Below are 15814 nucleotides of genomic sequence, written 5' to 3' on the forward strand. Positions count from 1 at the left end.
CATAGTTGCTGTTGCAACTGCATAGTTGCATATATAGTCACACACACACACACACATTTAATTTGGTTTTACTCTTCATTTTTTTCCTCTAAATGATATTTTTAAGTAACTGTAATACTATTCTGCCTCATACTTTTATTTTTTATGGTGAGAGTAGCTGGCATTTGCCTGACTCAATAATTAGAACATATTTTAGCAAATTGTAAAGCTGATAATTAAAGGCATGTCTATACATATACTGTACTGTAATTTTTTAGAGAAAATATTTACAGGTAATATAATTTTGTTTTATACTGTACTCTGGAATTGGCATGTGTAATGAGGCTTTCAAGATGGAATGTTTATAGTTCCTGTGTCATGTATGTATTCCCATCTCATCATAATATGATTGTACATATTTAATAAATAAATATAACAATTTGTTTTTATTTATTCCAAATAAGTAATGCAAAAAAACTCACAATGAGACTCCTGACCATCTTTATTATACTCCATGTGTGTTACATAATAACATTCCTATCTTCTTTGCTTGCTACCACAACATAATTTACATGTCTGCCACCACAATGAAGCCTTGCCTGTCACCATAAAATCACTTTGGTATCAAAGGTACTGTACCAGCTTTATTACAGATGTACCACAAGCTGTAACCTAGCTAGGTGTTAAGTTTTAACATTTTAGCATTTGCGGACATGGTGGTTGGTGAGAATGATGGTTCTGCATAATGTATTACCAAGTTAACTTCCCGGCCAAAGCTACTCTGATCCCAGGCACCCACAAGACGTAATGTACATTACATAATGTATGTAATTGCGGAGGTTGATTACGTAATGTAATCAACAAATAAGGGGGTTTATTACATAGATTACGTAATACAATAAACCCCCGCAAGCATAATAACATGCTTCTTAGGCAGTCGTTGAGATGTCCTTGCATGGGTGCTCTTGTTTTGTGTTTCTCACCCATCCTCCCGTTTAGATAGTACTTTTTGTAATTATGTGGACAATCGTACACATACTGACATATGGACAATTAGACAGTGAAATTTGGTACTATCACACACTCAACACACAAGCTGTCCTCAGAGAGGAGCTCCACTCAAGGGAATGGATTGGAAATGCCTACATAATTAGTGTTATTATCTACTCTCTATCCATGGTTAGATTAGCATCATAGGTTAACTAAAAGGTTACTTTAAGTTAAGGTTTGGTTTGGTTAGGATAGGCTTCATTGGATTTGGTTACGTTAATAAAGTTTATTAGTGACAATACTGTGAAATTTGAAAACTATTTTAGTGTACCCGTGAATTCTGTTTACAGAAAACCATATTATTCAAAGAAAACATTTTCAGCCTACAATTTTTATATTTTAAATCAAGGATTTATAATACAACAACATTATAACTTGAAAATAATATCTGTTTATGACAAAGATTCATTTGCCAGATTACATGTAGACTATTACTGGAACCATAATATGCTTTCAGATCATCACAAATATCTAGATAATGGTGGTTTAATCACAAACTATCTAGGTGGCCTCTCATGGTAATGGATTTGCTGTGATGATGGGCTCATATTCACTTTATAGTCCGGAAAAAATAAAGCTAAACACAAAACCTAAATATTCCTAGCCTTAGTATAGCACATATATGAACTATATTAGGCCTCAGGGTGTATTAAGCCTAGGATGGTTAGGTTAGGTTTTATTAGCAACATAAATACAAAACCTTTACTGGCTTTTCTAAATACAATAGTACTAAATTCTACTTTCTAACTGTCCATTATGTCAATATATGTATGATGGTCGATATCGTTAATATAAGTAATGACAACAGTAGGATGGTTCTTGCTTACTCTACGTTACCAACAATGCAGAATTACTTTATTGGTAGTAAGAGTAGTAACTTATAAATGCCTAATGCTATTGGTATCTTCGTGTTTAAGAACAAAGAGTAAATATTAACAACAACATTGTGCAACAAATTCGAAATACGTTGAGTGGATAGTAAATCACTTATTATTTTCTTATTGTTATCTCATTGAAGCGAGACAGTTGGTAACGACGCCAGACTGAGTGAGACGAGCCAACGAGGGAGACCTCGTCCCACCTGTCTCCCACAGTCTGCCAACTACAGTGCTTAATAACACCTGTAACACCTGCACATAACCCAGAACAATAAGTGAGAACAGTGACTGAAAAAGTGGAAAAACACTAATGCTGAAAATCAGCATTTATAATCATGACGAAGTGTAGTGTGATGATGGCCTGTTGACCTCAACTTGTGTTAATTGTTAGAGGGCTGCGGCCAGGTGGTGGTGGTGGGTCAGGGGGCAGGTGGTGGGTCAGGGGGGAGGTGGTGGGCGTCCTGGCACTCTGCTGTGGCTGCTGCTGGCACCCTGGAGCAGCTGTCACCAGCAGAGACGTGGACAGGCTTCCTCTCCTGAGGGCCGCCGCAAGTGGTGTCCACGACCACTGGATCAGAATGTTGTGCTGACAGGTGTGGTGGTGGTGGGCACTGTACCTGGTGTGGTGGTGGTGGGCACTGTACCTGGTGTGGTGGTGGTGGGCACTGTACCAGGTGTGGTGGTGGTGGGCACTGTACCAGGTGTGGTGGTGGTGGGCACTGTACCTGGTGTGGTGGTGGTGGGCACTGTACCTGGTGTGGTGGTGGTGGGCACTGTACCAGGTGTGGTGGTGGTGGGCACTGTACCTGGTGTGGTGGTGGTGGGCACTGTACCAGGTGTGGTGGTGGTGGGCACTGTACCTGGTGTGGTGGTGGTGGGCACTGTACCAGGTGTGGTGGTGGTGGGCACTGTACCAGGTGTGGTGGTGGTGGGCACTGTACCTGGTGTGGTGGTGGTGGGCACTGTACCTGGTGTGGTGGTGGTGGGCACTGTACCTGGTGTGGTGGTGGGCACTGTACCAGGTGTGGTGGTGGTGGGCACTGTACCTGGTGTGGTGGTGGTGGGCACTGTACCAGGTGTGGTGGTGGTGGGCACTGTACCAGGTGTGGTGGTGGTGGGCACTGTACCTGGTGTGGTGATGGTGGGCACTATACCAGGTGTGGTGGTGGGCACTGTACCAGGTGTGGTGGGCACTACCACGTGTGGTAGGCACTATGCCAGGTGTGGTGGTGGGCACTACACCACTGTACCAGGTGTGGTGGTGGGCACTACACCACTGTACCAGGTGTGGTGGTGGGCACTACACCACTGTACCAGGTATGGTGGTGGGCACTGAGACAGCTGTCTTAGGGGAAGAGAGGGGAGGTAAAAGAGTACCACGTCTTCAGAAACACCTCAGCCATGAACAAGATGCCATACATCAACTTCTCAACACCTTGTGTAACTCAGCAGTATCCAGGGATCAGGACATACTACTGATGGCTGCCATAACCACCTAACTCATAAGGTAAGCAATAACTTTGACGAACCTGTCAAACTTTTTTTCTTTATTTAATAAAATACAATATAAATCATATATACATCAATTTTACAAGGCAATACTACATTACATATACAGTAGTATAAATCTCAGTAAACAAGTGTTTCATATTATCACAGAGCATGAACTTTAAATCCCTAAATGTTATACTTATTTTTCTTTAAATGATTTACAGTTTTAGAGATAAACTAGGCTGTGACCAAGAGGGATAATTTTGTCAGAGGAGAATGTTTTTTTTTCACCAGTGGCTGTGTAAATCAAAGTATAAATTCACCTAAACGGAGCAATGGGGGCTTGGCAAATTGCTTGCAGGTTTCATAAATAAGTAGGCCTACTATCAAAGGATCTATAGTTAACCAAATTTGGTGAGCTATCTTTACAAATGTAACATGAGCGATTATGATATATATAAAGCCAGATCTACAGTAACTTTAAATCACGAAGTTTGATCTTGAATCTCAAGGCTAAATACACAAATTTAGCTCAGCGTTGTGGCAAGAGCCAGAAAATCATCAATCCTATGCCATCTAATATCATATATATATAGTTTTGGTGCATTTAAAATCTATGTAACTGAAGGAAATGCTGTTGTAAACATTGACACGTTGTCATAGAGATGTGATCGAGGCCAACCCACCCAATCTGTTTAGATAATTTTAGTACTTTTAGTACCTATGTGGACCATCGTACACACATAGACGTAATGAACACTTAGATAGTAATATTCGCCACTATACACTTTATAGTCCGAATATATAATATTCCTAGGCCTAATATAGCACATGTATGTACTATATTAGGCCTCAGATCGCATGTATTAGGCCTTGGAAGGTTAGCTTAGGTTAAGTTTTCTTTGCAACATTAGTACAAAAACTTTTCCGGTTTCTCCAAATTAAATAATACCGATTTCTACTTTCTAATTGCCTTTTACGTCAATGTATCTACGATGGTTTTTCATCGTTTCTATAAGCACTACGTAAACAGGAAGATGGGCTGTCGAGGCATATGTGCTATTTAATTTGCCTGCATTTAATCTAAAATAATTACGATTTCTTTACATAATCAAGATTATAACGCATATCGACCATAAATAATCAAGATAATAATATATACCGATATATATTATCGGTATAAATGATAATTATTATAAATTAAATGATAATTATTACAGATATAATTAATAACACACCGACTACCAATATAGTTCGGTAAGCTCTTTACTATTACAGAATGATGGCAAGAGAAATGGCTTGCAGAAAAATAATATACCGTACTATGAAACAGTAACAACAGTTTTGCATTTGGCATGTCTCATAGCAAGAAAGCCTATTGAACAAATCCACAAGGGCCGTGACGAGGATTCGAACCTGCGTCCAGGAGCATCCCAGACACTGTGTTAAGAAATCCTATTGTAAAAACTACAGTAATATCGACTTAATCATTGAGTGACAAAATAAAAAATAACTTATATAAATGGTAGTGTTAATTATTAACGATGATAAAACCAATATACAAAATATGTTTCATATGTAGCCTAGGAAACTCGTGTAATTATATCATATCCCCCATGTTATAAATTGAATTGACAGATATGATTTTGTCTCTCAAAAATATATTCAGGTAGACCTAATCCGCACAAAAAGCAGTTTTGGGAACCCTAGTTCTACAGAATTACTGTTGCGAGAGGATTTTGGAAATTTTACACTGAAAATGCTGTAGTTATGAAATGTTATAAAAGCATGAACGTATCGTACAAAACCTTAAATTGTAACTATGCTAAAATAAATGAATACAGTACTACTATGGTACGTCCTTAGTATTATCATTATATGCTGTACGATTAAGCGCAATATACCATATTTATATATATAATATATATATAGTATATATAATATATATAATATATATAATATATATAATATATTTGTTTTATGATAAAAAATTGCCTCGGGGCCATCACTGGAATCTAAGGGATATTCTGTGCTGTTTATGTATTTAAATGAGGACTGGCCTGAATATGCAGAAGCTTCACTCGACATTAATATTGTAAATGTATAAAATTACACAGTTTGTGAGTTAAAGATTATACTATTCAAAATTAATTAAGGTTTAGAAATGTTAATATTCAACCAGTATTGTTAGGCCTGTGTTATGAAATTGTTTCATCTTATCGAAATTATGAAATCTAAATTAATCTACGTAAATTAAGTATTGATTGTTAGTTAATTGATAGATTAGTTTGACTTTTTGTAATATCAAGTATGAGAATGACGTTTGCTCTCTCTCTCTCTCTCTCTCTCTCTCTCTCTCTCTCTCTCTCTCTCTCTCTCTCTCTCTCTCTCTGTCTCTCTCTCTCTCTCTCTCTCTCTGTCTCTCTCTCTCTCTCTCTCTCTCTGTCTCTCTCTCTCTCTCTCTCTCTCTCTCTCTCTCTCTCTCTCTCTCTCTCTCTCTCTCTCTCTCTCTCTCTCTCTCTCTCTCTCTCTCTCTCTCATATATATATTATATATGGTTCGATAAATGAAATGAATACTAGGACATGCATACATAAGATAAATATGACGACATGCAGTAGGTCACAGGTGAAAACTAAGATCAGAAATAAAAATTTACCCGAAACCCCTTTGGCAAACCAACATACTAAGATACCATTTAATAACAGGTATACAAGATTTCTAAATCACTATTTACTCGATTGTAATAATTTTCAGCAGTTAAGAAATATCTTTTCAAAATGGTACTGTATCAGGGATATAGGCCAATTCCTGGTTCATAAGGATTGTCAAACTCTGAGACCACTAATTCTCATTAATTATATTTAGAAATGTAAAATTAAAGTAACAATAACTATGAATTAAAATGAAAATTATCCTATGTCCAGGATACAAAAAGAAGGTAGAGTGCATGCTTACACCATGACCTCATCTTGTACACTTATGTGCTCAGTTCTGCTTAGGACCGGTTCCTTCACGTGACGAGAGGGGGAGGCTTTGGTTATTCTCTCTCTTGTTGAGCTTTACGGCCACCGGCTTATGGAAGGTCAATTAGGCCAACATGATTACTTCAATAATCCGCAGGGCATTTGAGAGTGGCTTGCATGTAAACAATCTTCCAGACAGATCCCATCTTGGCACGCTATGTTAAATCCAGTGCTTAGAGCTTTACTTCCTTATTTTGATCTTGCTCTCTCTGCAGCTCGGTTTCACGATATGACACCGTAAAAAATGCAATGGTTTTATATAACCAGAAACATTCGTATTAAGCAAACCCCAGCTTAACTATCGAGAACGATTTTTGTATTTTTTACTAAAACCCCCAGTATTTGACGAATTGGTAAATTCCGTTTAAAGTGCGATGTATTAGGCGAGAGAACATGATGAAATCACCTCCAGGAGAATAGACAAAGTGAACTAAGATGCAGTGTTCAACATTTATAATAGTGAAACTAAGGCACATTGAAACCGGACACGCAAGTCAGTCACAGAAGTGACAGGACGAAACTTTTAGCGTAAGTCGTAAAAAAATGAAACTGGTTATAATAGGATGTCAAAGCTACCTCTATATACAACTTCGAAAGCAAATTCGATAACTTAAATACAGGGAGAGTCGTTACGTTTACCAATCGATAGCTGAAAAAAACTGGATTTGATAGCTGAAGCTCGACCTTGCAAACACATATAGGAGAGTGCACCAAGCCGTTGACAATGTTCATTCTCACGAAAGTTACTTGTAAACAGAAGCCAGCGGGAAGGATCGCTTAATTACCGAACTGTCCATCAGAAACCGCACTAGTACAACTACTCCTGACGAGGCTTCACTCCACACGCTGCAGTAATGATTCAAGAGATATTTCACACAACTATGGAGACAGACTGTAAGTGGGGAACTGGACAGTATCCAGAGATGGTGGATGTCTGTCTGTCTCTTCAAGTTCAAGTATGTTTATTGAGACAAGAAAAAATACATCTCTTTTTTCAGTCTGTTCTCCCTCTTTCCCCCTTATATAAGATTTACAAGTTTTCTTGCATATAGTATCAATAGTAAGTCAAGGAAAAATATTATATCCCTATTTTTTTCCAAATTGTATACCTACAATTCGACTATTAAACAATATTATGCAAATTTAATGTGACATTTAATAAAATAAGTAGCGTAAGGGGAAATATGACAACATCATCAAGTAAATTTATATCTGGAGAAAACATAATGGTATTGCATCATTTCAGTCAACAGAAGCAGTCGTTGCAGTAATATCATATATTTTTATTTTAGTTTTAGTAAAACCACGTATTATTAACTCATCATTGCATTAAAACCATTAAATAATAGCTGTTGTGGTGAAACCAATCACCAATGTATCATGATAAATGACTGCATTATAAAGTTAATATAGAAAAGTTTTGAGGAAATAATAGTACCAAATAAACTAGTGTTTTGGTAAACTAGAATATGAGCAGCATACGGCAGCCTGCCTTTGATGTCTGGGCTGGAAAACCAGGCAAGGCATTTCCCTTGACTTTAATATTATGAAACGACTTCGCCTAATTCTCTAAAATATGTAGTTTTTGGAGATTTTCGTATAGTATTATCGCTAATAATATTTTATTGACTTGTATATTTAATTAGATATCCACGTTTGGGATTTTTTTTTTTAACTTTTTTTATCGTCAGGCTTAGGTTCAGTATTCCGAGAACGCCTCATCGTCCTGATTTGAAATATAAAATATTTAGGTTTGAGCAAAAATGTTTGTTTTCTATTGAAATTGGGTAGTGTAGCCCAAGCAGTTAAGAGTGTTGCAATAGATGATGAGGCTACTTTTTATTTATTTTTTGCTTGCATAAAAAGATGACTAGATCTAGGTTATTAATCATACGGTTTTTGTCGTCTACTTAGTCTTTCAATTATATACTCCACATTTCTTTTGATACAATTATTACATTAATCTCTATCGTTGTATCCAGAATATACTTTGGCAACATTGACTAAATTGACGGGGCCCGTCCTGACAAATAGTACCTCTCATTTTGTACGCCATGATGCAATTAATGTACAAATTTGATGTACAAATTCAAAAGTACTCTGAAAAGTAGCAGTTCACAAATATGCACGTTTTTTACGCATTGGTGGTTACATCTGAGAATAAAGGAAATGACGGTTCTGTCCATCCTGGATCATTATCAAGTGACGACGGTTCTGTCCGTCCTGGACCATTATCAAGTGACGACGGTTCTGTCCGTCCTGGACCATTATCAAGTGACGACGGTTCTGTCCGTCCTGGACCATTATCAAGTGACGACGGTTCTGTCCGTCCTGGACCATTATCAGTGATGACGTTTCTGTCCATTCTGGACCATTATCATGTGACGACGTTTCTGTCCATCGTGGACCATTATCAAGTGATGATGTTTCTGTCCATCCCGGACCATTATCAAGAGACGACGGTTCTGTCCATCCTGGACTATTATCAAGAGACGACGGTTCTGTCCATCCTGGACCATTATCAAGTGACGACGGTTCTGTCCGTCCTGGACCATTATCAAGAGACGACGGTTCTGTCCATCCTGGACCATTATCAAGAGACGACGGTTCTGTCCATCCTAGGCCAATTAACAAGTCGTGTAATGGTTTATTTTCTGATGTGTGTATGTGATAAGTATCTGATTTCAGCCCCGTAATTGTGACTTACAGTTTGCATAGTAAATATCTGTTCTGTGGTAGGAGTAAGAAATATTAGGCTTGGGTTTTTTGCCATCTTTCTCTGACCGTTTACAACATGTTTAGTACGACACTCTGGTTTTCTTTCGTTGTGACAGTTGACAGTTTCTTGAGTATCACAGCCTATCATTTATGCCTGACGGGTCCTATTCGGGCATGACAACACGCTTTCTTAGCGCAAAAGTTTAATATTTTAGGCTTCTCTCTCTCTCTCTCTATTTGATCATCGCACTTTAAAGTAATATTTAAGATAATATCTAATTAGTATGATCGATGGAAACTATTATTGCGTTCATTAAGTCTCTCAGTTTCGATCTCACAGTCCCCACTAATCAAAGGTTGTTTTTCGGGAACTCCTCAGTCGGGGAGTTTTGATTACAGGCTTATGGTTGAAAAGTGTACTTTTAACGTTTGTAATCTGTCGGGCCTCAGGTATTTATTGTGTTGTACCGCTTCAAGCATAATAGGCGGTGTTGTTTTTTAATAGTCATGTCAACGGACGACACGCTCTTTCATTTATTTCTGTCTCTGTCTTTCTCTCTTTCTCTCTTTCTCTCTTTCTCTCACTCTCTCTCACTCTCTCTCTCTCTCTCTCTCTCTCTCTCTCTCTCTCTCTCTCTCTCTCTCTCTCTCTCTCTCTCTCTCTCTCTCTCTCTCTCTCTCTCTTTCCACGTCTCCCACTCCCCCTTTCAGTGTCGTATGTGTTTCACTTCATTATGAAAGGCAGTGTTAACTGCTGCGACAAACAACATGCTTCACACACACATAAGTGTTGAGAGGGAAAGCGTGTTGGGGCGGAAATGCCTCCCTGCAGCACCCAATCAACCATATTGTTAAAAATTGACTCTGGGTGGCCAGTGGCTCCCCCAACACGACACTCTTCCCATATGAGACCCTCCGTAATATGGTCGGTGGTCAGGGGGGGATGGTGGAAGAGACCCTTAATATAATCAACTTCGATTGGTTAAAAGGGTGAGTCAAATATGGCTGGTAGGCACCCTAGAGTTAAGTTTAAAATAAAAAAAAAATAAAAATTACTGAAATGTTATTGGTGTAGTTACTCCCCTAAATATATATATATACTTCCCTAAATGTGTTTGCAGGGTCGAGTAGGCATTAATTAACTCCCTCTTTCAGTCTTACGACCTGTAAGATCTGTGTTATGACACGTTATATAAAAATCATTATGGTCTATATAACGGTCAATAAACGCTTGACGAAGATACGGCATCAGAGATAGATATGACGAGGGGAAAGATTGAACATAAACACAGCCACATCTCTATACCCGGCCCTAGTGCCACCGTCCAATAATACCCTTCGGGTAAAAATACTTCCATAAGCTTCTTGAATCTCAATGTGATGGTTTTACGCTCTAAAATAGCGTAGAGCTGCGGGTCTGTGACTCTGAGGCCATGATGTGTTGAGAGGGTGTTGGGATGGTGTTGGGACGGTGTTGGGACGGTGTTGGGACGATGTTGGGAGTGTTGGGACGGTGTTGGGACGGTGTTGGGACGATGTTGGGAGTGTTGGGACGGTGTTGGGACGGTGTTGGGAGTGTTGGGACGGTGTTGGGACGGTGTTGGGAGTGTTGGGACGGTGTTGGGATGGTGTAGGGAGGGTGTTTTTAGGGTGTTGGGAGGGCCGCTTGGAGGGACTCCCTCTATACGTGTTGTGGGAGAGAAAACTGGTCAAAACTTTGATTGGCTTGTCCCCAGAATAGAAAGTCCATTACAGGTTTTTTAGTGGGAGGGGGTAAGTGGGAGTTGGGGGAGGTGGATAGTGGGAGCTGAAGGGAGGTGTGGGCGTGCGGGTGTGTGGGTTGAGCAGGTGTATAAGTGTGTGAGTATGTGTGTATGTGTACGGGTGTGTGCAGTTGTATGCGTGCGTGCTGTTGTGCACTCACTAATTATATGTTTGTCCGACATCGTGGCCATTAATCGACTGATGTTTACCTCACTAACAATGCTGTGGGGGGGGGGGAGTGGTAATACATCAGAAGGCTTGTATGTGATGGCATTCTGAAACCACTTTAAGTGCATTCCTCTTTAGCACTACTGTCTTACACCTTGTGTGATACCTCTTGTGCTGGACCCACACCTTGTGTGACCTCTTGTGCTGGTCCCACACCTTGTGTGACCTCTTGTGCTGGACCCACACCTTGTGTGACCTCTGGTGCTGGACCCACACCTTGTGTGACCTCTTGTGCTGGTCCCACACCTTGTGTGACCTCTGGTGCTGGACCCACACCTTGTGTGACCTCTGGTGCTGGACCCACACCTTGTGTGACCTCTGGTGCTGGACCCACACCTTGTGTGACCTCTGGTGCTGGACCCACACCTTGTGTGACCTCTGGTGCTGGACCCACACCTTGTGTGACCTCTGGTGCTGGACCCACACCTTGTGTGATACCTCTTGTGCTGGACCCACACCTTGTGTGACCTCTTGTGCTGGTCCCACACCTTGTGTGACCTCTGGTGCTGGACCCACACCTTGTGTGACCTCTGGTGCTGGACCCACACCTTGTGTGACCTCTTGTGCTGGACCCACACCTTGTGTGACCTCTGGTGCTGGACCCACACCTTGTGTGACCTCTGGTGCTGGTCCCACACCTTGTGTGACCTCTGGTGCTGGACCCACACCTTGTGTGACCTCTGGTGCTGGTCCCACACCTTGTGTGACCTCTGGTGCTGGACCCGTGACCTTGTGTGACCTCTGGTGCTGGTCCCACACCTTGTGTGACCTCTGGTGCTGGACCCGTGACCTTGTGTGACCTCTGGTGCTGGACCCACACCTTGTGTGACCTCTGGTGCTGGTCCCACACCTTGTGTGACCTCTGGTGCTGGTCCCACACCTTGTGTGACCTCTGGTGCTGGTCCCACACCTTGTGTGACCTCTGGTGCTGGACCCACACCTTGTGTGACCTCTGGTGCTGGACCCACACCTTGTGTGACCTCTGGTGCTGGTCCCACACCTTGTGTGACCTCTGGTGCTGGTCCCACACCTTGTGTGATACCTCTTGTGCTGGACCCACACCTTGTGTGACCTCTGGTGCTGGACCCACACCTTGTGTGACCTCTGGTGCTGGTCCCACACCTTGTGTGACCTCTGGTGCTGGTCCCACACCTTGTGTGACCTCTGGTGCTGGTCCCACACCTTGTGTGACCTCTGGTGCTGGACCCACACCTTGTGTGACCTCTGGTGCTGGTCCCACACCTTGTGTGACCTCTGGTGCTGGACCCACACCTTGTGTGACCTCTGGTGCTGGTCCCACACCTTGTGTGACCTCTGGTGCTGGACCCACACCTTGTGTGACCTCTGGTGCTGGACCCACACCTTGTGTGACCTCTGGTGCTGGACCCGTGACCTTGTGTGACCTCTGGTGCTGGACCCACACCTTGTGTGACCTCTGGTGCTGGTCCCACACCTTGTGTGACCTCTCGAGGTGTTGCACTACAGTGGCAATTAAGTTGCAAAGCTGACCAGTAAATATTCGTTTGCGTGTGTCTTCAATGGACAGGGCTCGATGGTTGTTACCGAACAAAGTGGGTTATAGAGTACTGAACCACAAGTGATTAAAGAGCTTGTACAAGCTTAAGTTATAATTACAACACCTATATTACGACCTCACTGTAGCATTATTCAATAAGTCGAGTGTACAAGTCATATATATCAACAGGTGTTCCCAGTGTTCTGATTTACAGAGTTCAGCATGTTTCAGCTCAGAGGGTCGAACTTCTATATTCGGTATAAAAGAAGACTTATCAAGAGTAACTGCTAAGCTAATTTGGCTTGAGAACAGGGTAGGAGGAACAGAACCCCCTTGGACCATCGGGGGATTGAACGCTGACCTGCAAGAAGCAAGGTCGCCACTCTACGGGCCAGTTCAAGTGGTTGGAATGTTCTAGAATATTAGGTTCAAGAAAAGTTTTTTTTTCCTTCGACAAGGGAGCCGGTCGGCCGAGCGGACAGCACGCAGGACTTGTGATCCTGTGGTCCCGGGTTCGATCCCGGCCGCCGGCGAGAAACAATATGGAGTTTCTTTCACCCTATGCCCCTGTTACCTAGCAGAAAAATAGGTACCTGGGTGTTAGTCAGCTGTCACGGGCTGCTTCCTGGGGGTGGAGGCCTGGTCGAGGACCGGGCCGCGGGGACACTAAAGCCCCGAAATCATCTCAAGATAACCTCAAGATAACCTCTAGATAACATGTTCGCGTGAGTTAGGCCACCGTGGTGAGGCTGCACCCACCGGAAGGTCACTAGTTTAACTCGGAAGACCTCGATCAATCTTAACACAGGCGCCTTGTCCCCCGAGAACAGGAATATATAAATGTCTCACACTATTCATCACAGTAATCCTGCATATATGGTGGGAAGTATCCTGAAGGACTCCTTAATTGTCAGGGTTCCTGAGGGCCACCCTTGCCCTTGTCAGGTGGCAAGTGTTGGGACGGTGTTGAGTCATTGTCATGTGTCGGTGTCATTGCCTTAAATTTAAGACAATGTAATTCTGTGGCGCGGGATTCGAACCCGCGCCAATGAATTACGAGTCCTGCTCGCTATCCATATGCAATATTCCGCTAGCGTTTCTCTAAGCGCGCACCAGGTGATAGACTTGGTGTAGTGTTCGTTCTCTTTCACTTGATGACTGGAAACTCACTCTCACTCTCTCTCACTCTCTCTCTCTCTCTCTCTCTCTCTCTCTCTCTCTCTCTCTCTCTCTCTCTCTCTCTCTCTCTCTCTCTCTCTCTCTCTCTCTCTCTCTCTCTCTCTGCACTGAAATTTTGTTTAGTCTGACCTCAGTAGTCACTCCTGGTTTCTGAGGTCCAATCTGCCCCTGTCCTGGTGCAGGTTTCATAACCTCCATTTTATCCACATTCTCTTGCAGGTTTCAGTGCATTCCGCTTGTCCACCCTTACCAGTTACGAGTATTTTTTTGTTATACTTCTTGAGCTCATATGCTATTCCAGCTTGCACTTATGTTCTATTGTCCTACTTTATCTCAGATTAAAGAAGCTGTCATTGTCAATCTTGTACATTCCCCCTCAGTATCTTATATGTTGTGATCATGTCTCCTCTTCTCGTCTCGTGGGTTGTGAGAGCTAGTTCCATTAGCCTTGGGGTAGTTGACCTGTTTGTGGGCATGAGTGTGTTGGTGTGGGCGTGTGGTAAGTAGGTAGGCTGGTGGACGTTTTGTTCTGTAGAGATATGAGCGAGTGTGTAATCTTATGCGTGTTTGTCTGGTTGGAATGTATGTGTTTGGGTAGGCGTGTGGGCGTGCAGGCTGGTTGACGGGTGGACGAGAAGAGGTGTGGGCGTGTGGGAGGGATGACGTGTGGGCGTGCGGGCGGGTTGACGTGTGGGCGTGATGGCGGGTTGACGTGTGGGCGTGCGGGCGGGATGACGTGTGGGCGTGCGGGCGGGCTGGATGACGTGAGGGCGTGCGGGCGGGCGGGATGACGTGTAGGCGTGAGGGCGGGATGACGTGTGGGCGTGCGGGCGGGATGACGTGTGGGCGTGATGGCGGGTTGACGTGTGGGCGTGCGGGCGGGATGACGTGCGGGCGGGTTGACGTGTGGGCGTGCTGGCGGGTTGACGTGTGGGCGTGCGGGAGGGATGACGTGCGGGCGTGTTGACGTGTGGGCGTGCGGGCGGGTTGACGTGTGGGCGTACTGGCGGGTTGACGTGTGGGCGTGCGGGAGGGATGACGTGCGGGCGTGTTGACGTGTGGGCGTGCGGGCGGGTTGACGTGTGGGCGTACTGGCGGGTTGACGTGTGGGCGTGCGGGCGGGATGACGTGCGGGCGGGTTGACGTGTGGGCGTGCGGGCGGGTTGACGTGTGGGCGGGATGACGTGTGGGCGTGTGGGCGGGTTGACGTGTGGGCGTGCGGGCGGGCGGGTTGACGTGTGGGCGTGCGGGCGGGCGGGTTGACGTGTGGGCGTGCGGGCGGGCGGGTTGACGTGTGGGCGTGCGGGCGGGTTGACGTGTGGGCGTGCGGGCGGGTTGACGTGTGGGCGTGCGGGCGGGCGGGTTGACGTGTGGGCGTGCGGGCGGGCGGGTTGACGTGTGGGCGTGCGGGCGGGCGGGTTGACGTGAGGACAAGCGAGACACTCGCATAATGAAGTGTCCAGAGATGAGTAATGGCGGCTAGGCTGTAAAATACGGCGGCCATATTGACCATAAACGAGAATTTTTTTCAGTGTGATATACTGCCCAAGTATTTACCGGTAAGTATTTTACCAGCTCCCTGTAAATGGTTCCTCCCTGTAAATGGTTCCTCCATGTAAATGGTTCCTCCCTGTAAATGGTTCCTCCCTGTAAATGGTTCCTCCCTGTAAATGGTTCCTCCCTGTAAATGGTTCCTCCCTGTAAATGATCCTCTCCTCCAACCGGGCTCCAAGATGGGATATTTATGGATGTATTTTTTATTTTTTATTAATTTCCTGTCTCTTATACGGGTTAAAATTACGCTAGGCTCGCTGTCGTTTCTATCTAGACTTCTGGACTGTGCTGTCCAGCGCCAGGAGTCCATTATAAAGCATTTGCCCAACCACTTACGAAACCTGTACATCTTTCCTTAATCATTGGCGGCTTTGGTTATTATTGTTTATAAACAACTTCGGGGGAGCAGGATATAACCCCAAGGATGCAGG

General features: G+C 43.7%; 2 protein-coding genes across 2 annotated transcripts; both read right to left on the minus strand.

The window, feature by feature from the left end:
• Nucleotides 1-11222: 11222 nt before the first annotated feature.
• Nucleotides 11223-12992, minus strand: LOC123746198 (spidroin-2-like). The gene is made up of 2 exons (XM_069315094.1): nt 12863-12992; nt 11223-12613 (listed from the first exon to the last, which is right to left on the minus strand). The coding sequence occupies exons 1-2, from the start codon at nt 12990-12992 to the stop codon at nt 11223-11225; spliced, it is 1521 nt and encodes a 506-aa protein (XP_069171195.1).
• A 1221-nt stretch (nt 12993-14213) lies between these two features.
• Nucleotides 14214-15278, minus strand: LOC138357919 (circumsporozoite protein-like). The gene has a single exon (XM_069315095.1). The coding sequence runs from the start codon at nt 15276-15278 to the stop codon at nt 14214-14216; it is 1065 nt and encodes a 354-aa protein (XP_069171196.1).
• Nucleotides 15279-15814: the final 536 nt, after the last annotated feature.

Source organism: Procambarus clarkii, chromosome 80 (genome assembly GCF_040958095.1).
Source record: "Procambarus clarkii isolate CNS0578487 chromosome 80, FALCON_Pclarkii_2.0, whole genome shotgun sequence".
NCBI lineage: Eukaryota > Metazoa > Arthropoda > Malacostraca > Decapoda > Cambaridae > Procambarus > Procambarus clarkii.

What these genes read in the sequence shown, in the direction of transcription:
- LOC138357919 (XM_069315095.1), bottom strand. Translation starts at nt 15,278, where the DNA reads ATGCGAGTGTCTCGCTTGTCCTCACGTCAACCCGCCCGCCCGCACGCC.
- LOC123746198 (XM_069315094.1), bottom strand. Translation starts at nt 12,992, where the DNA reads ATGGTCCAAGGGGGTTCTGTTCCTCCTACCCTGTTCTCAAGCCAAATT. An exon ending in GCTGAAACATGCTGAACTCT is followed by an intron (nt 12,614 to 12,862) that starts GTAAATCAGAAC and finishes TTGCCACTGTAG; the next exon opens with TGCAACACCTCGAGAGGTCA.